The 22,248-nt window shown below is 36.2% G+C and overlaps 1 protein-coding gene and 1 pseudogene across 6 annotated transcripts in view; one reads left to right on the plus strand and one right to left on the minus strand.

Annotated features, from left to right (window-relative positions):
* Positions 1-3,682: 3,682 nt before the first annotated feature.
* Positions 3,683-22,248, plus strand: part of SMPDL3A (sphingomyelin phosphodiesterase acid like 3A) — a 30,559-nt gene continuing 11,993 nt past the window's right edge. For 3 of the 6 annotated variants that reach the window (XR_005651060.1, XR_005651059.1, XM_039854228.1), the window contains exons 1-7: positions 3,683-4,199; positions 9,017-9,230; positions 10,189-10,333; positions 14,546-14,738; positions 15,512-15,681; positions 16,129-16,309; positions 17,575-17,699. Coding sequence is in view for 4 of the 6 variants with exons in the window: in XM_039854228.1 (XP_039710162.1) it covers positions 4,088-4,199; positions 9,017-9,230; positions 10,189-10,333; positions 14,546-14,738; positions 15,512-15,681; positions 16,129-16,309; positions 17,575-17,699 (1,140 nt within the window). In the remaining 2 variants the exon portion in view is untranslated. Of the gene's footprint in view, positions 4,200-7,686; positions 8,817-9,016; positions 9,231-10,188; positions 10,334-14,545; positions 14,739-15,511; positions 15,682-16,128; positions 16,310-17,574; positions 17,700-19,491; positions 19,943-22,248 lie in introns of those variants that run through there. The other 3 variants (XM_039854225.1, XM_039854226.1, XM_039854227.1) reach the window with 3 other exon arrangements.
* On the minus strand, positions 17,726-17,844 carry LOC120596480 (uncharacterized; annotated as a pseudogene).

Raw genomic sequence — 22,248 nt, forward strand, 5'->3', positions numbered from 1 at the left:
GTTCATTCCAGAATTATTTACAATAGTGAAGATATGGGAGCAACAAAAATATCCATCAATAGATGACTGAAGAAGATGTGGTACATATATACAGTGGAATATTACTTGGCCATAAAAAAGAATGAAATCTTACCAATTGTGACAACATGGATGGACCTAGAGGTTATTATGCTAAATGAAATAGGTCAGAAAGACAAATACCATATAATTTCACTTAGATGTGGAATCTATAAAACAAACAGAAACAGACTCATAGATACAGAGAACAAACCGATGGTTGCCAGATTGAGGGAGAGGGGTCAGAAGGCTGGGTAAAAAAGGTGAAGGGATTAAGAAATACGAATTGGCAGTTACAAAATAGTCATGGGGATGTAAGGTACAGCATAGGAAATGTAGTCAATAATATTATAAGAACTATGTATAGTGCAAGGTGGATATTGGACTTATCAGAAGGGGGATCACTTCTGAAGTTATATAAATGCCTAACCACTATGCTGTACCGCTTCTCCTGGAGGACTACTTTCTCTTGGTTGATTTCAGCCTATGCTCTGGTAGAAGCACAGATTCTGGCCTGTCTAATTCTTAAAGATACAAGGCCAAGGATGGGGATTCAGCTTCAGGTCATTATACTTAGGCTAAATAATATCTTTCTGGCATTTATTTCCATAATAGCTGTCTTACGGAGTAAAGAATGGAAGTTTCTGGGTGGCTTAAATAGGAAACAAAGTTATACTGGGCTAAAAGATCAAGAGTTTTAGTGATGGGACAAATGTGTTTTTCTGGGAAGATAATTAACAGATACATTTGCTTCCTAAATGTTTACAGGACAGTTGCAAATAATTTTTCTCCAAGCCATATTCTTCTGTCTCATATAGTAATCTGTCAATGTGCTAATTTTACCTTTTTTTTTTTTCTGTTAAAAAAAAAGTAGCAAGACCGAAGGCAATTTGACTAATAGGCCCTGGAAGAACATTTCTGAAACTCCAAGATTCCAAATATAGAAACTAGGCTAAAGGCTATCTTGTGACATTTAATTATGGAAACTTGATAGCAAGCAGCAGCTCCCCACTCTCACAGGAGTTCTCTCTCACCCAGATATATACCCTCAAGACACCCAGAACATAAGGACCCACAAAAACCGAGGTTTGAGGTACCCAGAGATGTTGAGGCACTGTGCTTCTTAGAGAGTGGGTATAAAGGAAAGCAAAAAAAGCAGAGAGAGTAGAAGGGAGAATGATGTTTCTACCCATTAATTTCAGTATATTGTACATTCAGGATTTCAAGCATTTCTTAGATTTCAAAATATGTATGCCATTTTTATGCTTACTTAAGAATTATTTCACAAGCAATTTTTTTCCTGGCTTATTGGTAAATGAAAATTTTTTTTTACAGTTTTTCTATTTTTCAAAATGTTTGGACTAGAACCACTAAGTTATTTTGCTGTCTTTACAGTTGCTTTCTCTCATCCGTCCATCATTTTTTTTTTTTTTCCCGTTGTTTTCCTCCATACTCTTGTGGTTGTAGACTGAGAAACTAGCAAGGGCTCACTGCCCAATGCTCATAGAAGCCAATATTATGACATCAGTTTTTGAGAAGAGAAAAGGCCTTATTGCAAGACTGACAAGCAAAGACATAAGAGGCAAGGCTCAAACTGGTTTCCCTGATCCAAGGTTCAGGGTGAGTTTTAAACAGTGAGGGGGAAAAGGCTGGTATGCAGAAGTGCTGGCAGAGCCGATTTCAATTTGAGGGTTTGGGAATTTGACTGTTTATGGTAAAATATGGTAAGGGGCTTCCACACCAGATCTTTTGGACAAAAAACGCTTTGCTTCTGAAAGGGTTCTGGTGCTCAAGTTCTTGTCATGTCCCAGTCCTTTGGTTCCATGGCATGGGGAGTGGGGCAGGGAGTGAGACTTTGGTTCAGGTGAAACTGGAGGTCAAAGTTTTCTCCTCTGTGCAGGCTTCAGTTTTGACATGACTTGCAGTTTTGGTCTGTCATCTCTGAAAAAGCAGCTCAGCATCTTGTTAGAAACAGACTAAGACCAGTTAGAGCTGGTTCTGCAGTTACACAAGGACCATTTTGTCCACTATTGGAAAGTACTTTCATTCTCCAAAGACTTTTGAATCATCCTAAAGCTGAGGTGGGACTTGAACTAACCTGGCAGGACTTGAAACAAAATACAGTTACATTGATTCCCATTTCAAAGCCCCTTTCATGATAAACATTCCTAATTTATTACACAGGACACAAAATAAGGTTTTCTCTAATAGGAAACAAATATACTTCACAATATCTTTTACGAGGTTAGTTATTCTGGAGGGTATTTTCCTCTCCAAAGGAATTCTATACCCTAAAAACGTAAACTATGTGTTTCTTTACTTAAAGGGGTCAGCATCCTCATAAATGGTATTGAAAGGTACACAGAATTCGAGGCAGTTCAAAAATCTTGGCTCCTTAGTAAGACTAAATATTGTTAAACAAACAAAATTCAACCAAGTAAATTCGAAGCTCTAATTAGCTTTTTTGATTCATAAATTGGGCAGCACCACACCTAGGAACTAGAAGCATTCTCCACGGGGCAGTACAAAATAAAAGGCTTTTATAAGAATAATGGTGGGGCAAGGGAGCTATTAACAAAAGAAAACAAAGGATTCTTTTTAGAGCTAGACTTCTTTGGGAGGGTGGGGAAGGGCAAGGTTTTTTTGTTTGTTTGTTTGTTTGTTTGTTTGTTTGTTTTACCATGTAGATTCCTCTACTTTCTTGGGGGTTTGGGGAGGAGGATGGGGGAGAGTGGAGAGAGCCCAAGTGACAGACTACTTTACTGGTGCTTGACCAGAAAATTCCAGACTAGTTGATTAATATTCTGTTTCTCGGAGAGTTTGAATCTGCAAATCAGATACCAATCTCGGTTTGGTATCATGGGCTTTTAGCATGAGACACCACTTTGGGCTCTGGGTTTTGTCTTTAACAGTATCTTCAAAAATTCTTTGGAAGAGTAAAATCAACAGGCTCTATTTATGATTTTCATGCATCTCTGGAATGCATAAAGCATGATTCTGAGACATTGTTCTAACTCAGTTGTTAAAAACAAATAAACTGTTAAATAGAAAAAAAATCACGGGCCCAAAATGGCCTCACTTGTGCTAAAGCTCATGATACCAAGCCTAGATTTAATACCAGACCCATTATTGTTTCAGTCTCTCCGGAAATACACTCTTAATCAACCATCTGGAATTTTCTGGTAAACACCAAAGAGGTAATCTGTCGTTTGAACTCTCTTCACCCCACCCTACCCCTAGAAAGAAGATGCAATTTGCATGATAAATACCCTTGCTCTTCCCCACCCTCCCAATCTAATTTTAAAAATCATCCTTTCTTTTGTTCCTAGCTTCCTTGTTCCACATTTCTTTTGATAAAAACTTTTCCTTTTGTGCAACCCCTCCAGGTCCTTTCTAATTGCTAGACAGCACGCTGCCTAATTGATGGATCCTTAATAAAACCAATAAAAACAAAACTGCGAAACCCAGTGTATTGGAGCAGTGGTTATGGAACGTCCTCATCACTTTAGCAACACTCCGAGGCTCTTGTGAAAACACAAATTACTGGGCTCCACCCCCTGAGTTTCTGATGCAATAGGGCTGGAGTGAGGCAGGGAATTTTCGCTTCTAACTAGAATTTTCAGGTAATGCTGATGCTGCTAGCTCAGGGACAACACTTTGAGAGCCACAGTGCTATCCAAAACTTCTGCCTATTTCCTCCAAATCAGGATACTTCAAGGTTTTCTGCATCACTTCTGTGGTTTAGGGACAGGTGGCATTTAGGAAAAGATGATCTGCCCGGGGCTGACCCAAACACATTCCTTCCCAGGCTAATCACTGACTCCAAGAAGCCAAAAGGCAAGTAATCGTTAGACAGCGGCTGAAGGTCAGGCTAACCGAGTTCTTGCAGACTCTGCCCTCGCACGTGACCGCTGGGCGTCTACACCTCTTTGCGTCTTCTACTTCCTCCCCACCTCCGGGGCCTGACCGCCGAGTAGAGTCGCAGGACGAACCCAGTCTCTCCCAGGCCTGTGGCGGTGCGTGGCCCGCGATGGCTCTGCTAGACGTGCTCTTCTGCTGCCTGCTGGCCGTCTGGCACTGCCAACCCGGCCTCGGACTGCCCCTGGCGCCCGCTGGAGGCCAGAGCCCGGCTCCCGCAGTGGGTGAGTCGGACGCTACTCTTTCTCTCCTGGGACCTGCCAGAGAGCGCTGGGGCGGAAGCGTCGGCTCAAAGTCAGGAGAAGCGCGAGCGCAGCAGAGAGCCCTGGCCCGCACTCCAGAGAACTGGACCCCAGGCGCGCAGGGCGCCAGCTCCCGCTGCTGAGCGCCGGGAGCTAGAGGGCGAGGGCGACGGGGGACCAGGGAGCCAGGGGACCAGGGAGCCAGGTCGACCCTTGGGGAGGTCGGGGCTCGCCTGCAGTGGGGCGCTCCCACCGGGCGCGGCATCTGGATTCCGCCTCCTATGCAGTGGCTTAACACTTTGTCTCCGGGTGTTTGTTCCTGGGGGAGGGAAAGCAATGCTGCATGCCTCCAGGAACAAAGCTGGGAGTGAGATGCCCGGCACTCTCAGCGGCCTCGAAGCTTCCCAGAGTGGAGGGGGAGCTGCAAACTTCCCGGCACACTTCAGGGGTGTAAATTTCATTGGGACACAGAGTATCTGCTGTCCTGCTCACCGAGTTTGGTGGCTTTTTCTTGCCACTCCACCAGGCAGAGTACAGTCACAGTCTCCCCTTGCTACCCACCCCTTACTCAATGGTAGAACTCATGGGGCCTTCATTTCACTTTACCTGGATGTTGGACTCTCAGCAGGCAGGACCAGTACTCCCCGCCCCCCCTCGCGCCCTTCATAACACTTAACACAGTGCCTGTTACGGTGGTGGTTCTCAAAGTGTGGTCTGGGACCAGCAGCATCTGCGTCACCCAAACTTATTACAAATGCAAGTTTTCGACCTTTATCCTGATCTACCGAATCCAAAGCTCCGAGAACTGGGGCCCAACAAGATGTTTAACAAACCCTCAAGGTAATTCTGATAGACGCTGGAGTTTGAGAACCACTGGTTCAGAATAAGTAAATGTTGGATGAGAGATTTTACGATGCCATTTGAGACTTCAGTTTCAAAGATCGAGATACCCACACCAAGAAAACTCCCTTTACATAATAATTGGTCTGTTATTTAGAGGAGAGAGAGGTAGGTGGGGTTCCTGTCCTGTGTTTTGGGCATAGGCTTTTCTGAAACCTCTTCTCTGTCACTCTTTCTTTCTCACGCGACTTCGGAAATTCTCTGCGAAAAACGCCTCCTCTTTGTCTGAAAGCCAAGTCCCCGTGACTCAGCTGTCAGGCAATTGAAAGCAAAAACTGTAAATCTGGTTTCCCAATTGTCAGTCATAGCAAGAAATTGTTCCAAAATACTTACGAATGCTGGTTCCTGCTTTTATTAAAGGTGGAGCTGTGTTTAATTATGTGGCTGTTTAGGATTTTGAGATAAAATGTCCCAGGCTGCATGAGACCAATGGCAAATTCACCTTTTGCCTTTAAGAATCTGATTGCTGAAGGCTGCTACTAAACACCTCCCTATTTTGCCAGGAAGCAACAAGATTGAGTAACCTAGGAAGATGAAGGGACAGGGGTAACTGGGGTTCAAAAAGCTGATGCTTACGTGTTGATTTAGCAGTTTCATGCTGGATATATTATTTTACATGTTTTTCACTTGATATGACCTTCCTCTTCTCTCCTTTCCAACCCCAAATGCTTGGACTTCCTTACAACACCCACCATGACTGGCCTCTGCTCACGTGTGTGCACGCATGCGTGCGCATGTGCTCAAATTCTCCCTCTCAGTTTTCTGTCCAGTCAAGTCCTGAGTTGTCAGAGGACAACAATCCAAGCTTCACCTGAGTATGCTAGTCACAATTCTTTGATGTAATGGGTCAGGACCTGCTGGACTATTTGGTAGGAACTGATTTCTAAACAAATAAACAAGAGCACCTATTTTAAACAGTTATATGTCCAAACATCTGAATTATAGTTTACTCTAGGGTAAATTAAAACTTTATGAGATGAATTATAAGATTTTTTGGGGTGTAATTTTGAGACTTTCCCTAGCTATGTTGACAGCACACAGATAGATATGCACGCACATTTGTGAACATCTTTTAAAGATTATCTGTAGAACAAGAGAATACTTGTGGTGTAGTGAAAAGAAGTTTGAATTATGAGCTAAAGATACTGGATTGGGGTGTGGGCTATGCCGTAGGCCAGATCTATGGTCTTGGAGATATACCACACACACCACACACACATACAGGGAATTTTGTATGCAGTTTTATTAGAGGTGGGAAATTAGGCCTTTGGAGGTTCATTATTCAGAGTCCCAGGTTAAGAACCCATCAGAGCTTCGTTCTGAACTTCTATTTAAAGACGCTCGTCAGCGCATCTATAATTATTATCCTTCACTTACCTGTCTGGTAATGCAATGTAGTGGAAAGAACACTGGACTCCAAGTCTGGAGAAACTGGTCCAGTTCAGCTTTCATTGCTGAGTCACCATGCAAACTTGAGGAAACCCTGAAATATGCCTATGCTTAATTAAAGCATGTTTTTTGAGGGCCCGTTATAGGTCAGACATATTCTAGATGCTTGGGATATATTAATGTCGGTATTAAATTATGTCAGGAGGATGTGTCCTTAATGTGTTTCCAGTTTTAGTTTACAAAAATTTAATATATTTATAATCTCATGTCCTTTAATTATCACAGCATCTCACATAGGGGTTGTCATTATCTATTTAACATTTGTTGAGTGAGACAGAAGGACATTTGAATGTGAACACACACAGAGGCAGTGTGTGCAGTGGTGAAGAGCCTCTGGAGTCACATTTCCTGAATCCCTATCTTTGCTCTGTTGTATATGACACATGTGACTTGTACTTAATCTCTGTGTGCTGCAGTTCTTTACCTGTAAAATGGAAATAATGATGAATTAATACATGTAAAGCATAGAAAAAACAGTACTAAACTTATAGTAAATACTTGATAAATTTTAACTATTCCTTGGAAATGAGAAAGTGCAATCTCAAATTCAAACTTGGGTTACAAAATAATAACAGTACGACTGAACTTACTAGATGCCAGGCATCTTTTACAAGCTTTACTAAGTCACTCACCCCTCATAGAGCAGGTAGTAATAGTATTCCCATTTTACAGATGAAACAAGCCAAGATCACACAGCTAGATTAGTAAGTGGAGCTTGGGTTCAAAATCAAGCAGTCTGACTGGAGTCTCTGCTCTTAACCATAACACTATACTGTTCTGTGTGCAGTTTACTATACCATAACATTTTACAAATAATAGAATACATGTTTACATAAAAATGAGATGCACTATATAGTTATACGCCAAGGAAGGACAGTTTCCAGGATGATTCTGAGCTATTCACCAACTCCACTTTGCATGTTGGATAAAGTACGTCTAAACTGGAATAAAAGTTGGCATAGTTTCTGCATTATAGAATAAAATAAATCACTTGGCAAATGTTTTTAAATGTGAACTGTATACCAAGTAATTGACCATAAAAACTATTTTATGTCTACTTTCTTCTAGATCTTTTGTTTACCATCTCTTAGCTGTGAACTTACTGTGTTATAAAATTATAACAATATTGTGAAGAAACAACAACCCAAATATAACTTACTTTTTCTATCTTCACAAGTTAACCGTTTTCAATTTTTTACTTTATTATCTCAGCTTTGGGTTTTATTCATAGTGTTTGCTCACATACATACTTAGCATTTTTCATTTTTGTACAGATAAAAGTTTGTGTTCTACTTTGATGCTCCCTGTTTCTGATATAGTATGTGATGCTATTTTCACTTCTGATATGTTCCTGTTATAAATTACTCATAATAAGAGTGAACTCAAAATTCAAAATGTGAAAAAGCCTCAATATTAAAACAATGTATTAACTGCATATGGAAAGGCAATAAAATCATTGGAGATATATGTAAATGGTGTACAAGCAAACTTGAAAGTCTTTCAAAATGAGGTTCAGATTTTGACTCATTTATTAGTTGTGTGTACTAGAGAAAATTTCCTAATTGACCTGGCTTTAGTTTCATAACTGTATAACGAGAACAACGATTCCTATTGCAGAGAGTAATGTGAGAATGAAATGATATTTAAATTGCTTATCACAATGTGTGGCACGTAGTAAATACTTAATAAAAAGAGGTACTGCTATGATTACTAGTACTACTATTTCTTACAATAAAGATGTTTTTTAAGGTGATATACAAGTAGGGATGCTATCAAATGGGTTCAGGGCTTCTCTCTGAAAACTCAATGGAAGTCTCCTCTTTTGCAAATACTTCTCTTAAAATTATTAACATTCTATATGTGTATGATAGAAGATATTAGTCTACTAAAAACTTTTAAGAACTTCCAGCAATTTTAATTTATGGCTTAAAGCTGGTATTTAAGATTTATATTCTTTTCCTTTAACGTTGAGAGAAAAGATTTTACAGGAATTTAGGAGATTTAGTTCCTGGTTCTGTAATCTATTCACTGCATAACCTTAACAGACCACATCATATTTCTATGTCAATTATTCTACAGGAAGCATGTAAATAATGATAAAACTTTAAATTTTGGAAGCGAGGTGGCATTCTATTAAGACAATACAATATTATTATTGGCCTCCCAGAAGGATGTCTCCATATATATCATTATGCAACTTATGTTTATTATATAGTCATACTATCACTGAGTTCCTCAGTTCTGACACATGTAAGTAGTAAATTCTAGTATATTGTTCTTACTGACTTTGGAATTCTCATCTTACAGGAAAAGATTATATTTAACTTCAGGGCATATAAACATTTAAATCACTAAGGTTTTCCTTCATCGCTGTCTCTAGTCTTACTGTAAATATTTGCATGGGAATACCAAAAAGGTAGATTAAACACCATTTCTTTTCTAATCAACAGGACAGTTTTGGCACGTGACTGACTTACACTTAGACCCTACTTACCACATCACAGATGACCACACAAAAGTGTGTGCTTCATCCAAAGGCACAAATGCCTCCAATCCGGGCCCTTTTGGAGATGTTATGTGTGATTCTCCATATTATCTTATTTTGTCAGCATTTGATTTTATTAAAAATTCAGGACAAGAAGCATCTTTCATGATATGGACAGGGTAAGTGATTTTATAAAGACCTTTAGTTATTCAATATTTATCTACAGTGTCTTAAGCTTCACTAGAATGTTGAATTCCATAAGATTAATTATGTCTTAAGAATTATTTGGGTTTAAAAAATACTAGGTCAAATTAATCAACATTATTAAAGGTAAGAAAAATTTTGTCTGTTTTGTTTTAGAATATAAGCTTTAGAAATATATCGATGTTAACCAAGATGTGAATCCATAAACACCACATTTGTATCAGCGTTTTGAGGTATTTACTAATGTGATAAATGTCTTGATTAAATAATTGAAAACAAATGGCAACAATGAGAGTTAACCTATGATAGCAATTTTGTAAACATCATCTCCTGGTGGCATAATTAATTCCTTCCATCACGACAGAGTAAAGAGGCCCATACTTCCTGTACCTGCAATAATGCCTATGGCACTATTTTAATTAATTTATATATTGTGACTCATTTAATCTCTATAATGTATGTTTTTATTATTATTATTATTATTATTATTATTATTATTGTTATTATTATTCCCATTTTACAGAGTTGAGTAAACGAAGGCACTGAGCATCTAACTAACTTGCCCAAGGGCACCCAGCTAGTTAAGTGGCAAAGCTGGGATTTGAGTTCAGGCAATTATGGCTCTAGAATCTCTGCTTAATCACTAAAATTTTTTACCTCCCATAAATCTTCAGTCATGCAGTGAAATTGGCTGAGATTTCTAGCTTACCTTTTGTAATTACACAAAATTTTTAATAGGATTCTCTGTAGGAGAAAGATAAATGAAGAGTAGTTAATCAACTTTTTAAACTATCATCTGTTTTTTACTATCATCTGTTTTTTTTTTTTTTTTGGTGGAGATCTGCAATGATAGTACAGCAAGACATCACACGTAAGTCTAGCAACTTTTTATAGAAACTAATTTTATTCTCTGTGGTTCTGTGTCCTTTTCAGGGACAGCCCACCTCATGTTCCAGTGCATGAACTCTCAACAGACATCGTCATAAATGTGATTGCTAATATGACAACCACCATCCGGAGTCTCTTTCCAAATCTCCAGGTTTTCCCTGCACTAGGTAATCACGACTATTGGCCACAGGTAAGTTTGACCTCAACTTCCAGAAGTGCTAAAAGGAATTTTCCCATCAATAGTGTTAAAACTATGACAATAACTAGCTGATGATGGGACATGGGAGTGGGGCTCATGGAGGCAGAGTGTGCTCTTAATGCTAACCAGTGAGGATGGCAAGGTGACTTTAAAGTGACAATTCATTAAATAATACGTCCATAGTGGGTTTTCAGAAGCACTTTACCTAGTTTGTGAACTATTACTTTTTGTTTTCCTTTGTAATCTTTAATTTCTCCTTTCTTTTGAATAATTTTGTCATTTATTTGCATATCTATGATAAGGTTAGCAAGGAAAGTTAATGTTGACAAATGTTAAAGTTTTTCAGAATTTCAATGAAGCATACAAAGCTCTCTATACACTAAGGTAAACTGTAATTAAAAACTTTAAAAACATAGCAAACTATCATAAGACCTAAAGAGGGAGGTCCACATTCAAGTCCAGTTTATCCAATTAAGATGCGATTCAAGGCAGAGACTATGTTTGGAATATTTAATGCCTAATATAGTCTGGGCTTCAGCTTATCAGAGTGGCTGTAAATTAAGAAGCCTGTGCATAACAGCTGGATAGCAGCCTGGTTACAGGGTCTTGTTATAATAGCATAGAATCTTAGATTTATACAGATGCAAGAGATCTCAGAGATTATTGTTATAGTCCAGGGATTGGCAAGCTATAGCTTGTAGTCCAAATTTAGCTTATCAGTTTTTTTTTTTTTTGTAAATAAAGTTTTATTGGGACACAGCCATGGCTATTCTTTCTGTATTGCCTGTGGCTTTTGCACTGCATTAGCAGAATAGAATACCTGTGACAGAGATCATATCTTTCATAAGCCTATACTATTTGCTATTTGGCCCTTTATAGAAAAAAATTTGCTGACTCTGATCTAGATCTATTTTTCATTTTATAGATGAGAAAACTGAGGCCTGGAAATGTTAAATTGCTCATTTAAGTGCCCACAACCACTTAGAGACAGAGCCCACATCCTGGATCTTTTGTGTTCAATTACATCAACATTCTTTCTCACACCCCTTGTTCTTGCCAGACTAACATAATCAGTATCTCCAAACATGATGTTTACTTTAGTGGATCTCTTTAGCTGCATTTTTCTTTTTGCTTAGAAAATCTTTTCTAGCTCCTGTCAAAAGGATGCTTTATGAAAATCTTGATTATAATGGTTAATCTAACTTAAATACAGTGATCTTGAAAAGTTATACTCTAGGATGAGCTTAAATTTTAAGTGACTTCTTGGCACTGGCCTCCAGTCTTGAGATAAACAATATGTGAGTCTTTGTGAATTGGTCTCTCAAGTAGTGGTCAACTTTTGTTACCACTGAGATATTAGACCACACAGTAGAGAGGCTGAGGGATGAACAATCTTGAGGAGCTAGAGGTTACATACATTGTTTTTATATGCTTTAGGTAACGGGCAGACTGGTGTGGTAGAAGTGTGGGGTTTATAGTCACATTCACTAGAATTTAAATCTTTATCCTGCCCTACTTCTAAAAGGACGAACAATTTGGATAATTCACTTAATGTCCCTGATCCACTCATTTGTAAATAGGAGCAATAATACCTACCTTGCAAAGTTTGTAAGAATTAGTGATACTATATGAAAAGGCATAACTTCCTACCTGGCACATAATAAGCCCTCATTAAGTGGAATGGTGGTTATTATAGTGTTAAGCTGTGACATAACTCCTAACTCCTTTGAGGATTTATTTCATTTTACTTTTATCTCCGTCTTCTTTTTAGGAAGTCATATCTTAATAATAATTCAAAGATATAGCTACTATCCACCTTCTAAACAATATCCTATTATTATGTACAGCTAAGGTAAATTGTGCAGCCTGTATAACTTAAATGGTTAATTTTTTTCTCTTTCTTGCCTATGACTTTATGTCTGAAAATCTTTCTGTTATTCTACTGCCATCCTTCCACCCCACGTGTTATATTTCAGGACTATCAAATGTAACAAGAAAGCCTCACAACAAATTTTACTAAAGACTGATATCTGAGATCAAATTCTGGTGAATGTCAATAACAAATAAATATGACAAGTATTATTTTCATTAAAACTCCATAAACGTGTATAACCATAGCTACATAAACATGCATATACAGATGTATGCCTCCACCCATTCCATCAGAAGTTGATATTAGTGTGGGTAGTCCACGGATTTTTTCCAGTTGCTGCCCAAGAAAGCAGTCTGGGCTAGGGTCCTCGTTTACTCCTGAACTGGTAAGGTAGGTGCCACGAAACTTATGGGCGGGTCATCTCTCATTACACTGTATACCTCATTTCTCGCCAGTGGTCATGTCACAGCTTAAAAGGACTGAGATGATAGTATGATGCAATAGATAATTGGATGTAAGAGTGATGGTGCAAAGACCTGGGATTTAGACCAGCTCTGGGACTGACCAGTTGTTCCTGGACTAAGCATTTAACTTATCTAGTTCTCATATTTAAAATAGAAAAGTCTAGACTGATTTTTATATAATTTTAAGATTCTACATAACTAAGCAATATCTTGGCATCTATCCCAAAGTAAACAAATGGCTAAGACTTACATTTTTTGATGATGATGATGATGATGATGATAATGACCAATTTTTAATCAGAATCTAGATTGGCCTAAACCATTGTGTAATCTTCAGACAGATGACTGATCTCTAACAGACTGGAAATATACTTTAGATAATTAGTTCCAGTTAAAACAAATCATTTGGTTATTACTTGCCCAGAATGTATTTATACTTTCATCATGTATTAGGCATATGTATTAGAAACTAATGTGACTTGGGTATCATCTTGAAAAATAACTAAGCATTTTAATTAATGCTAACAGGGAAACTCCTTTAAGAAATAGGTATCTATCACTAATACATGGATGAAAATGAGGAAAGTGAAAAAAAATGGCTTCAGTATTTTAATATAACTTTTTAAAACAAAAAAAATAGAAGTGATCCAATTTTACAAATAATTTCTGTGTTTTTATTCAGTATCTATTTTCTTAAAGTTTTGTTTTCTTCTTCCCAAGTCTTTTGTCACCATAAAGATACTTTATGTCATATGATAAAATAGGATGATAAAAGATACTTTATGATAATAAAAATAATGTTTTATATATCTAGTATAGTATTAAAAAATAACATTGATATAATTTAGGCTGATATAAAAAACTTCTTCAGATCAAAAGCTTGTGGTTATAAATTTTCATTCTAGAAGTTAAGAAGCTTTATATTAGTGTTAACATTTCGGAGGACTTGGTTTAATTCTGAAGTCATAAAATTTTCTCCATTCCTTTCACAAGTTAAACTAGGCCCTGCATGGTCAGGCCCAAATCTTCCTTCAGTGTCTCTTTAATGAGCACACTCCCACATCCATCCTGTACCTGAGCCACACTAAAACAAGTTCTCTTTTCTGTATATGGCACTATGTTTGTATTGGCTGTTGTTTTTGCTTGATGCCTTTCGAAAAATATGTAGTTAATGTACAATGTTATATTACTCTCAGGTGTGACATTTATATACCTAACAAAATGGTCACCATGGTAAGTCTAGTAACCATCTGACACTGTACAAGGTTATTGTACTATTGACTGTATTTCCTATGCTATACTTTATATCCCTGTGACTTACTGATTTTATAACCAGAAATTTGTACCTCTTGTTCCCTTTCACCTTTCTCTCTCTTTCCACCTTCTTTCCTTCTGGCAGCCATCAATTTGTTCTCTATACCTATGAGTCTATTTCTGTTTTGTTTTGTTCATTTGTTTTGTTTTTTAGATTCCCCATATTATAGTAGAGGGATAAGAGAAATAGTCAATTCACCATAACATAGGGGGAAAAGAGACAAGTGACATGTAATGAAAAAATGATTTGTGTATTTAAGAGAGGGAAAAATTGCATCTGGTAAGGTGAACTGGAAAGGTTTCAAAAAGAAATTGTATTTAATAAAGAACTTGATGAATCATTATTCAAGGCCTGGTTCAAATTCTCTCTTCGGTCCACTGACTCTTTGGACCAGACTTGATTGTTCTTGCTTCTATACTCTTAGAACCTCTGCAGTAGCACCTAGCACGTTGTCTTACAGGTGATTGGTTATATTTTGTCCCTGTCTCCCCAACTAATTTATAAATTCCTTGAAGATTAAGTCTATCTAATATTCATCCTTGCATTTCCAGATGCTTTACACAGCAGTAAGAACTCAAGTAATGTTTAAATTAATTAACCTACATATCTTTAGAGTTTCAATGGTGAATGATGTTATTTGTGGCCAGGATCAACTGCCTACAGTCACCAGCAAGGTGTACAATGCAGTAGCAAACCTCTGGAAACCATGGCTAGATGAAGAAGCTATTCATACTTTAAGGAAAGGTAAGTGAAAGATTTACTCATTCCTTTTTTTGCCTCTATTTTTATTCATGTCGTTTAGACTTAGATCTTTAATGTTTGCTTGGATGTACCAATTCTGGAATGCCTATGTACCCAGATTTTCTGGAGGCCATAAGTCATGCTGAGGAGAGGCATGGAGGGTGAGTGGGCCCAGGGTAAATGAAGCGAGGCCAAGATCTCAGTGGCCAGCGCTGACAGTAGACTCCTGGGTGTTCCGTCACTACTGGTTCATTGGTGAGTGGAGTTATGTCTTTAAGCCACATCCCGACAGAGACTGTAGCAGCTCTGGTTTGTCTGCCATTTCTTCAGTTGTTCCTGGCATGATTCATGTGTGTTTCCTTCTTTGGATTTTGTATTTTACAATTATTCTCTGAGGGCTAAATTCGTGTACTTATTAACTCCCCAGTCATACAAAAGTAGGAGTAGATGCATTAATCTTTCTTTTCCAGAATTAGTATCTTGTAGCCTAGTGCCAATATATTTAATTATTTTTTTCATCTGAATATTGGATACCATGTTGTTACCTCTGTATATGGAAGTGCCAGTTTTGGAGTTGGCACATGGTGAGGTTTGCAATAAATGTTTGTTAAAACTGACTCATCTAATGACAACTTGTGTACGTACAGACTAAACAATAAGAAATAAATATAACCATCCTGACTGGTTTATAAACCTTAATTAAGAATTTGCTTTCACAGTGACTGCATATCTCTGTGTGTGTTTTTCTAGAATATGTTTCATATTTGTTTTTGTAGGTGGCTTTTATACACAGAAAGTTTCAACTAATCTGAACCTTAGGATCATCAGTCTAAACACAAACTTGTACTACGGCCCAGATGTTGTGACCCTGAATAAGACTGACCCAGCAAATCAGTTTGAATGGCTGGAAAATACATTGAATATCTCTCAGCAAAATAAGGAGAAGGTAGATTTCATAGACCAAAATCATCAGGGGATAAACAGAGGGCTAAACTTGTGTATTTATTAAATTTGAAGGGGTTCAGGTATTCATAAATGTATTAAAATTTGAAGATATTTTCACATGAAACACCTTATGTTTTCTCTCTGTTTATTTTGTTTTGTTTTTAATGTTTTGAGGATTAATTGACATCAGTTCATATAAGATAAGACTGATATAAAAACAAATTGTGGCTGGTGTCAGAGTTACCTTATATCATCAACAGTGTAATTTAAATGAGACAAGAGCAAATTAGTGAAATTGTTTCCTAATTTCATATTTTTTTGGTAATAAATAAGATAGTATATTTGCTTTCTAAATTTAATTAATATACTTTTTATCTTGAGTAAATGTCATTTAGTTATGACAAATGTGCAAGAAGATTTTCATTAGTCCTTGTGTTTCTTTCCCCAGGTGTACATCATAGCTCATATTCCAATGGGGTATCTGCCCTATTCAATGAGCACTACAGCCTTGAGAGAATACTATAATGAGAGGCTGGTAGATATTTTTAGGAAATACAGCACTGTCATCGCAGGACAATTTTATGGACACACTCACAGAGATAGCATTATGGTTCTTTCAGATAAAACAGGTAATAACGATATTTTGTTTGTATCTCTCCAATCCAAGATGCTAGAGCAAAGCAGAGAATCTCCAGTAATTTTTACTGATTTAGTAAATTAAATGTTTCATTCAATCAACCTGCCAACACCAGCTTTTACTTAATTATCTTTCATAATTGTATGGTGAGTGGCCAAATCATATTTAGGCCTGAAGTTGGGTTTCTTCCTGTTAGCTCCACAGGGCCACTGTCATCAAGTTTAGAGAAATATTACTGTTTTATATTTACCTGCTAGACTTAAGTTTCTTTTGATATAATTTGTCTTACTTCTCTGAAGTTAAAGAATAAGGCATAATTTACCATTGATTTAAAAGAAAACACATTAAGCTCTTTTAAGTGCTATTGACATTGTCATCTTCTCATCATTAAAAGAAAAAAAATAGAAGAAACTCTAACATCAAACAAAAAATGATTATCTGTTTAAAAATTACTTCTGCATGAGGGCAGAAAACTGAGAGTTAACAAAATGAGAGTTCTGATTTTATAGCAGTCAGCCAGGAGAAGAATCAATATATGTATATATATTTTTCAATAATAAGAGAACAGTATTGCTTTACCTCTTTTATCTAAAATGAGCATTTGATAGCTTTTTTACTCAGAAAGAAATTCAGTTCTATGATATATATAAAGCATGATGACACTTTAATCAAATTTTTATTATGTAAAAATGTAATAATTGGAGTATTTTCTCAAGTAGAGTTACAGAACAAACTAGGTTTTTGCTTTTGTGTGTGTACTTGTAATAACTTGATTTTTTTATTATGAAAAATTTCAAATGTAAGAAAGCAAAGATAATTATAAAACAACCCCCCACATACCATCACTTATATTTAACATCTATCAAGATTTTGTCACATTTGCTTTACCTATCTACTTTTTAGTCTTTTTTTCTGAACTATTTGAGAGTGAATCTCAAACATCGGATTAGTTTCAGCCTTACTTGCTTCAGTGTGCGTTGCTAAAATATATAGGTAACTTACATAATCATAATACCATTAACTTACCTAAACATAACAATAATTCTTTGGTATCATTTAATACCAATTCTTAACAAAAATTCCCCTATTTTCTCAAAAGTGTCTCTTTGCAGTTGTTTCAAGTCAGGATCCATCAAGGATCGTATATCATTTAGCTGTTAGGTCTATTAATCTCTTAATCTGAAACTTGTTCATAATTTTAATATAGCTCAGCTCAGCGTCTAAAAAAATATGTTTATGTGCACATGTTTTGTCCAGGAAGTCCAATAAATTCTTTGTTTGTGGCTCCTGCTGTTACCCCAGTGAAGAATGCTTTACAAAAACAGACCAACAATCCTGGTATCAGACTATTTCAGTATGATCCTCATGATTATAAATTATTGGTAAGTTGGAACAATTTTTTTTTTCACGCCTACAGCACTTGGTCTTCCTAGGTGGTCTCCCATCCAAGTACTAACCAGGCCCGACCCTGCTTAGCTTCCGAGATCAGACGAGATTGGGCACGTTCAGAGTGGCATGGCCGTAGACTGGAATAATTTCAGAATTGACCCCATACTTATGGATGTCTTTGTAGTTTTCATTAGTTTAATTGAATCTTTTCAGTGCAGCTATGCGAGTTGTATTTTATGTTAAAATCTTATGAGGTCTTTCTTCTTTTTTATATTTGGAATGTCAGTATTTTCTAAGTGTGGGTTTATGAGGTCAGCCATTGAAACTCTTTCTCTCTAAAACTTCTCTTCTGAAAACTGTACATTTATTTAGATGACGGTTTCATTGGATAGTGTCTTATCTGTAGTCTTGTATACATGTTGGAACTTTTCATTAAGCCATATTTGTTATTAAATACTCTTCTTCAGAACATGCTGTGAAGAAGAGTGTAGGTTCTGAATCCATACTCTCTCACGAACTGTATTGCTTAACTTCTCTGTCTCAGTCTATTCCTCTGCAAAACAGGGATTAAAATATCACTGACTTCACTGAGTTGCTGTGAGGATTACACAAACAAATACATGTAAAGAACTTAGAAAGATGTTTGGCTCATAGTAAGTGCTCAATAAATGAATAAATGTTGGCAAAAAATTTGTAAAGAAAATAAGCTGAATCGAACATTTATCTTTGCAATGAAAGCTCTGTAGAGCTTGTATATGACTGCTTTAGATCAATTTAGTATCAAAAGGTTGGGCATTTAGCTTATTGGTAAAGCTCCTTTTAACAAGTATAATCTGAAAAGAATTTCTGAATTAAAGTCTCTTGATCTAACTGCATTTTTTCCCCTAGATAAATTGAATTGGAGTTAGCTCTGTTATTCCTTAGCGCATATTTTTGCACAGGAGGTAGGGCTAGAGAAATGTGGTTTAATCTGTGGACATTAGATTAAATGAGGAAGTAAAAGAATCGACTGATAAACTAGTCAAAGAAATTCTTTTACAATTTTTTTGTTGCCTATTTTTGGATCTGAACCTCAGACACACACGTGTGTGTGTATGTACATGTATGTATATGTATATATAAGAACTGACTTAGAGCAATGTCTCTGATAGAACACTAAATAATTTTTAAAAGTGCAAAACAGTTTGCATAGTATGACTTTATTGTTTTAAAAAAGCCAAAAAAAACCCAAAAAACAAACAGTAAATAGCTGTATATATTCTAAATATTTATATTTGTTTTGTACATAAAGTCTAGAACAACACATGTACATCGGAGTGCTGGTAAATGTTTAACAACCTGTTCACTGGGGGAAAAAAGCACTTTGATTTGTAGTGTTTGCCAATTTTCGTGATATAAATACTCCCATCATGACCTATTAAGGCTGCCAAAATAGTATCAACTAACTCACAAGATTCCTGAAGATATGACAACCGGCTTTTGTGAGCTGGTAAGAGCCACCTCCAGCATACCACTGATGTGTGCAAAACTATTCGCAGTGATTAGTTCTGAGTTGTGCGAATTGAAAGCTTTTTATTTTGTACATCTCTCTGTGTAGTTTAGATTTTCTATTATGTTTTTTCATGGATTTTCTACCAGGACTCTTTTTCTTTAAAACCAATTCTCACTTTTTTAAATGACTACAACTTTAATTTATATTACATAAATCCCAATAAGAACTCTTCTTGTTGTGCAGTATTATATGCCAAAAAATGAACTAGGGTTTATTACTATTTTTAACTATAGGATATGTTGCAGTATTATTTGAACCTGACAGATGCTAATCTAAAGGGAGAATCCAACTGGAAACTGGAATATATCCTGACCCAGACCTATGACATTGAAGATTTGCAACCAAAAAGTTTATATGGATTAGCTAAACAATTTGCAATTCTAGACAGTAAGAAATTTATAAAATACTACAATTACTTCTTTGTGAGTTATGACAACAGTGTCATTTGCAATGAGAAATGTAAGGTATTTCAAATTTGTGCAATTACGAGTCTTGATCATAATTCCTATGTAGATTGCCTCAAACAGTATTACATGAAGCACCATCTATAGTATTTCACAATTTGTGTTCATGGAACATGTAACATAGCTCTGTTTCTGATCAGCTGTGGGAATTGTTACATCTTTATGAGTTACTGAGTGGGCAAGCAGAATTCCTTTCTTTCTTTCTTTTTTTTTTTTTTTGAGTCAAAAGGAAAGTTTATTAGAAAAGGGTAACACTTCACAGAGTGTGGTCTCCTCTCAGAGGTAGAGAGTGAGAGGGACATTGAGAGAGACAGTAAGAGACAGAGTAAAGGCACTGAGAGGGATCAGAATTCCTTTTTTTTGCTTTCTTTTTTATGATGCCAAATATAGATATTTTTAATATTCTAAATTTTTATGAATGTATTTAAACTTCTCATTACTGGAATAATGTTCAGATATAAATTTTTTATCTTCCAATTGATATAATTATATAACTAATTTATACTCTTGTTGAAATTGTCATTTTTACAATAAAGCAAAGAACTTCTTCCTAGTATGACTTATTCTTAATAAGATAATTTTCAGTCTTTTAATTAACTCTTGTTAAAACCTTATGTGTAAACTTAGGTTCAAACTGTTTAAATCTCATGTATAAACTGAGGTTAACACTATTTACATGCCTTATCTCCTCTTGCGAAACACCAAGGTCCCCTTAGGGCTGCCGCTGAGTCTGAAACATCATGGGAATTGTGTTACCTCTCTGTCTTCACTCTTCGAGTGAACAGGAGTGCTCATTAGTACTGCTTACTTTTAAGAAAGATTGTCACAGTTGCACTTATTGTAACTGTAGTACTAGCACAAGGAGTAGGTCCCGGTGCAGTGCCTGACACTTGGTAAATATGCATTGAAATGAATTTAAAAAGTTTGACTGTTTCTCGAAGAAGTATACCAGGATTCAAGAAAGTATTTTTTTTTTTTTTTTTTGTCACAATATTCTTAGGATAAAAATAAGCTTTCATTCCATGGGGTTGTTTTTAGGCTTCTCCCATGATTGTTTTCCTCTGACCAGCTTCTCTCAAGCTGTTGTTTACTTCCAGGCTAAGTGAGAGAATTAAAGTAGAAAAGAAGAGGAGGAGTCTGAGAGATTTAGGGAAAGAGATGATTGTACACCCCAGGACGCTGGTTTACTGGAGAAGACATACAATCAGCAGCCTTAGGATAATCAGTAGGAGAGTGGAACTCATTATACTTGTGACTGATTTGACTTCATGTAAAAAATTACATGAGATAGCATAATGAAACCAAATTATCTTGATTTCCAGAGGGCTGAGAACATGAATATTACAAAATAAAAATATTATCTCGAAGAAACCATTAATAGTTTTAGGTAAACATTTAAAAAAAATTTTAGGTTTAAGAAATAAATTAGTATGTTTTAGATATAAGAAGGCTAAAACGAAGCAAAAATTCACTGTTATAAAACAATCACAATATTTAAAAATCATCCTACCAGCAATTTTATTTAAAGTTGATACTGTCAAATGATTACATTATATATTTATATATTCTTATACTTAATGGATACAAGTTTTAAGAAAACACATTTGTATCAAATAAGGAAAATTGTTGGAAACCAAAGATGGCCAGAGCTAACTCAGACAATGTATCTCAACACCGGAAGTGAACAAGTTTGGTCATATAATCATTGTGGATCAAAGTCTTGCATCTTCTGGGGACTTAGGGCAGTGAACATTTAGGGTCCTTCTCACATTACTACAGTTTAACATTTTAATGCTAACTTTTTGTATTCAATTTACTTTTACCTTAAAATAGAAATAAATGATCTTAGAGTTCTAGTAACATTTAAATACATTATCAGTATCAAGAGAATTTTTCAGAGCATGTGACAATTATTTGTTGTGGTTTATTTCATATTATGTTCAATTATATAATAAACGTTATTATGTCCACAGTAAAACTTGTCTTGATTTACCTCTGTTTATTGATAGTGCTTTGGCAAATTCATAAAATGCATCTTGTTTACATTTTAAAAATTGCTGCTTTGAAACCAGTTTTGATTCAACATTCAGCCACACATTAATAGGAAGAACGGGGACTAAAAACGAAGGAAATAGGAAAGAATCCTTAATAAGAGCCACTGGTTTAAATGGGTAGAGATATTTAGGGGCAAAACATACCTGTATATATACTAGGAAATAGCCATTCAAATGAATTTTTTTTTTTTCCATTTACAATACTAGTACCCACATATTACGAATGGTTTGGCTAAACTAAACAGGCATCTCCCGTCTTGCATTTATGCAGTAGAAGAATCTGCTTAGTGAATTCAGCAGCCCTCTTATTGGTGCCTAGTTCTAGGATGCCACCTGAATCCTGAATCACCAAGGGGAGCTGAATCCTGTCTCTAGAACATTGTCACATCTGCCTTGAGTGACTCTTTTATATGATGAGCTTTATGCCAAAAGGAGGAAGATGGAACTTCACTGGGCCAACAGTATAGATAAT

This window comes from Pteropus medius, unplaced genomic scaffold (assembly GCF_902729225.1).
Source record: "Pteropus medius unplaced genomic scaffold, Ma_sr-lr_union100, whole genome shotgun sequence".
NCBI classification, from domain to species: Eukaryota; Metazoa; Chordata; class Mammalia; order Chiroptera; family Pteropodidae; genus Pteropus; species Pteropus medius.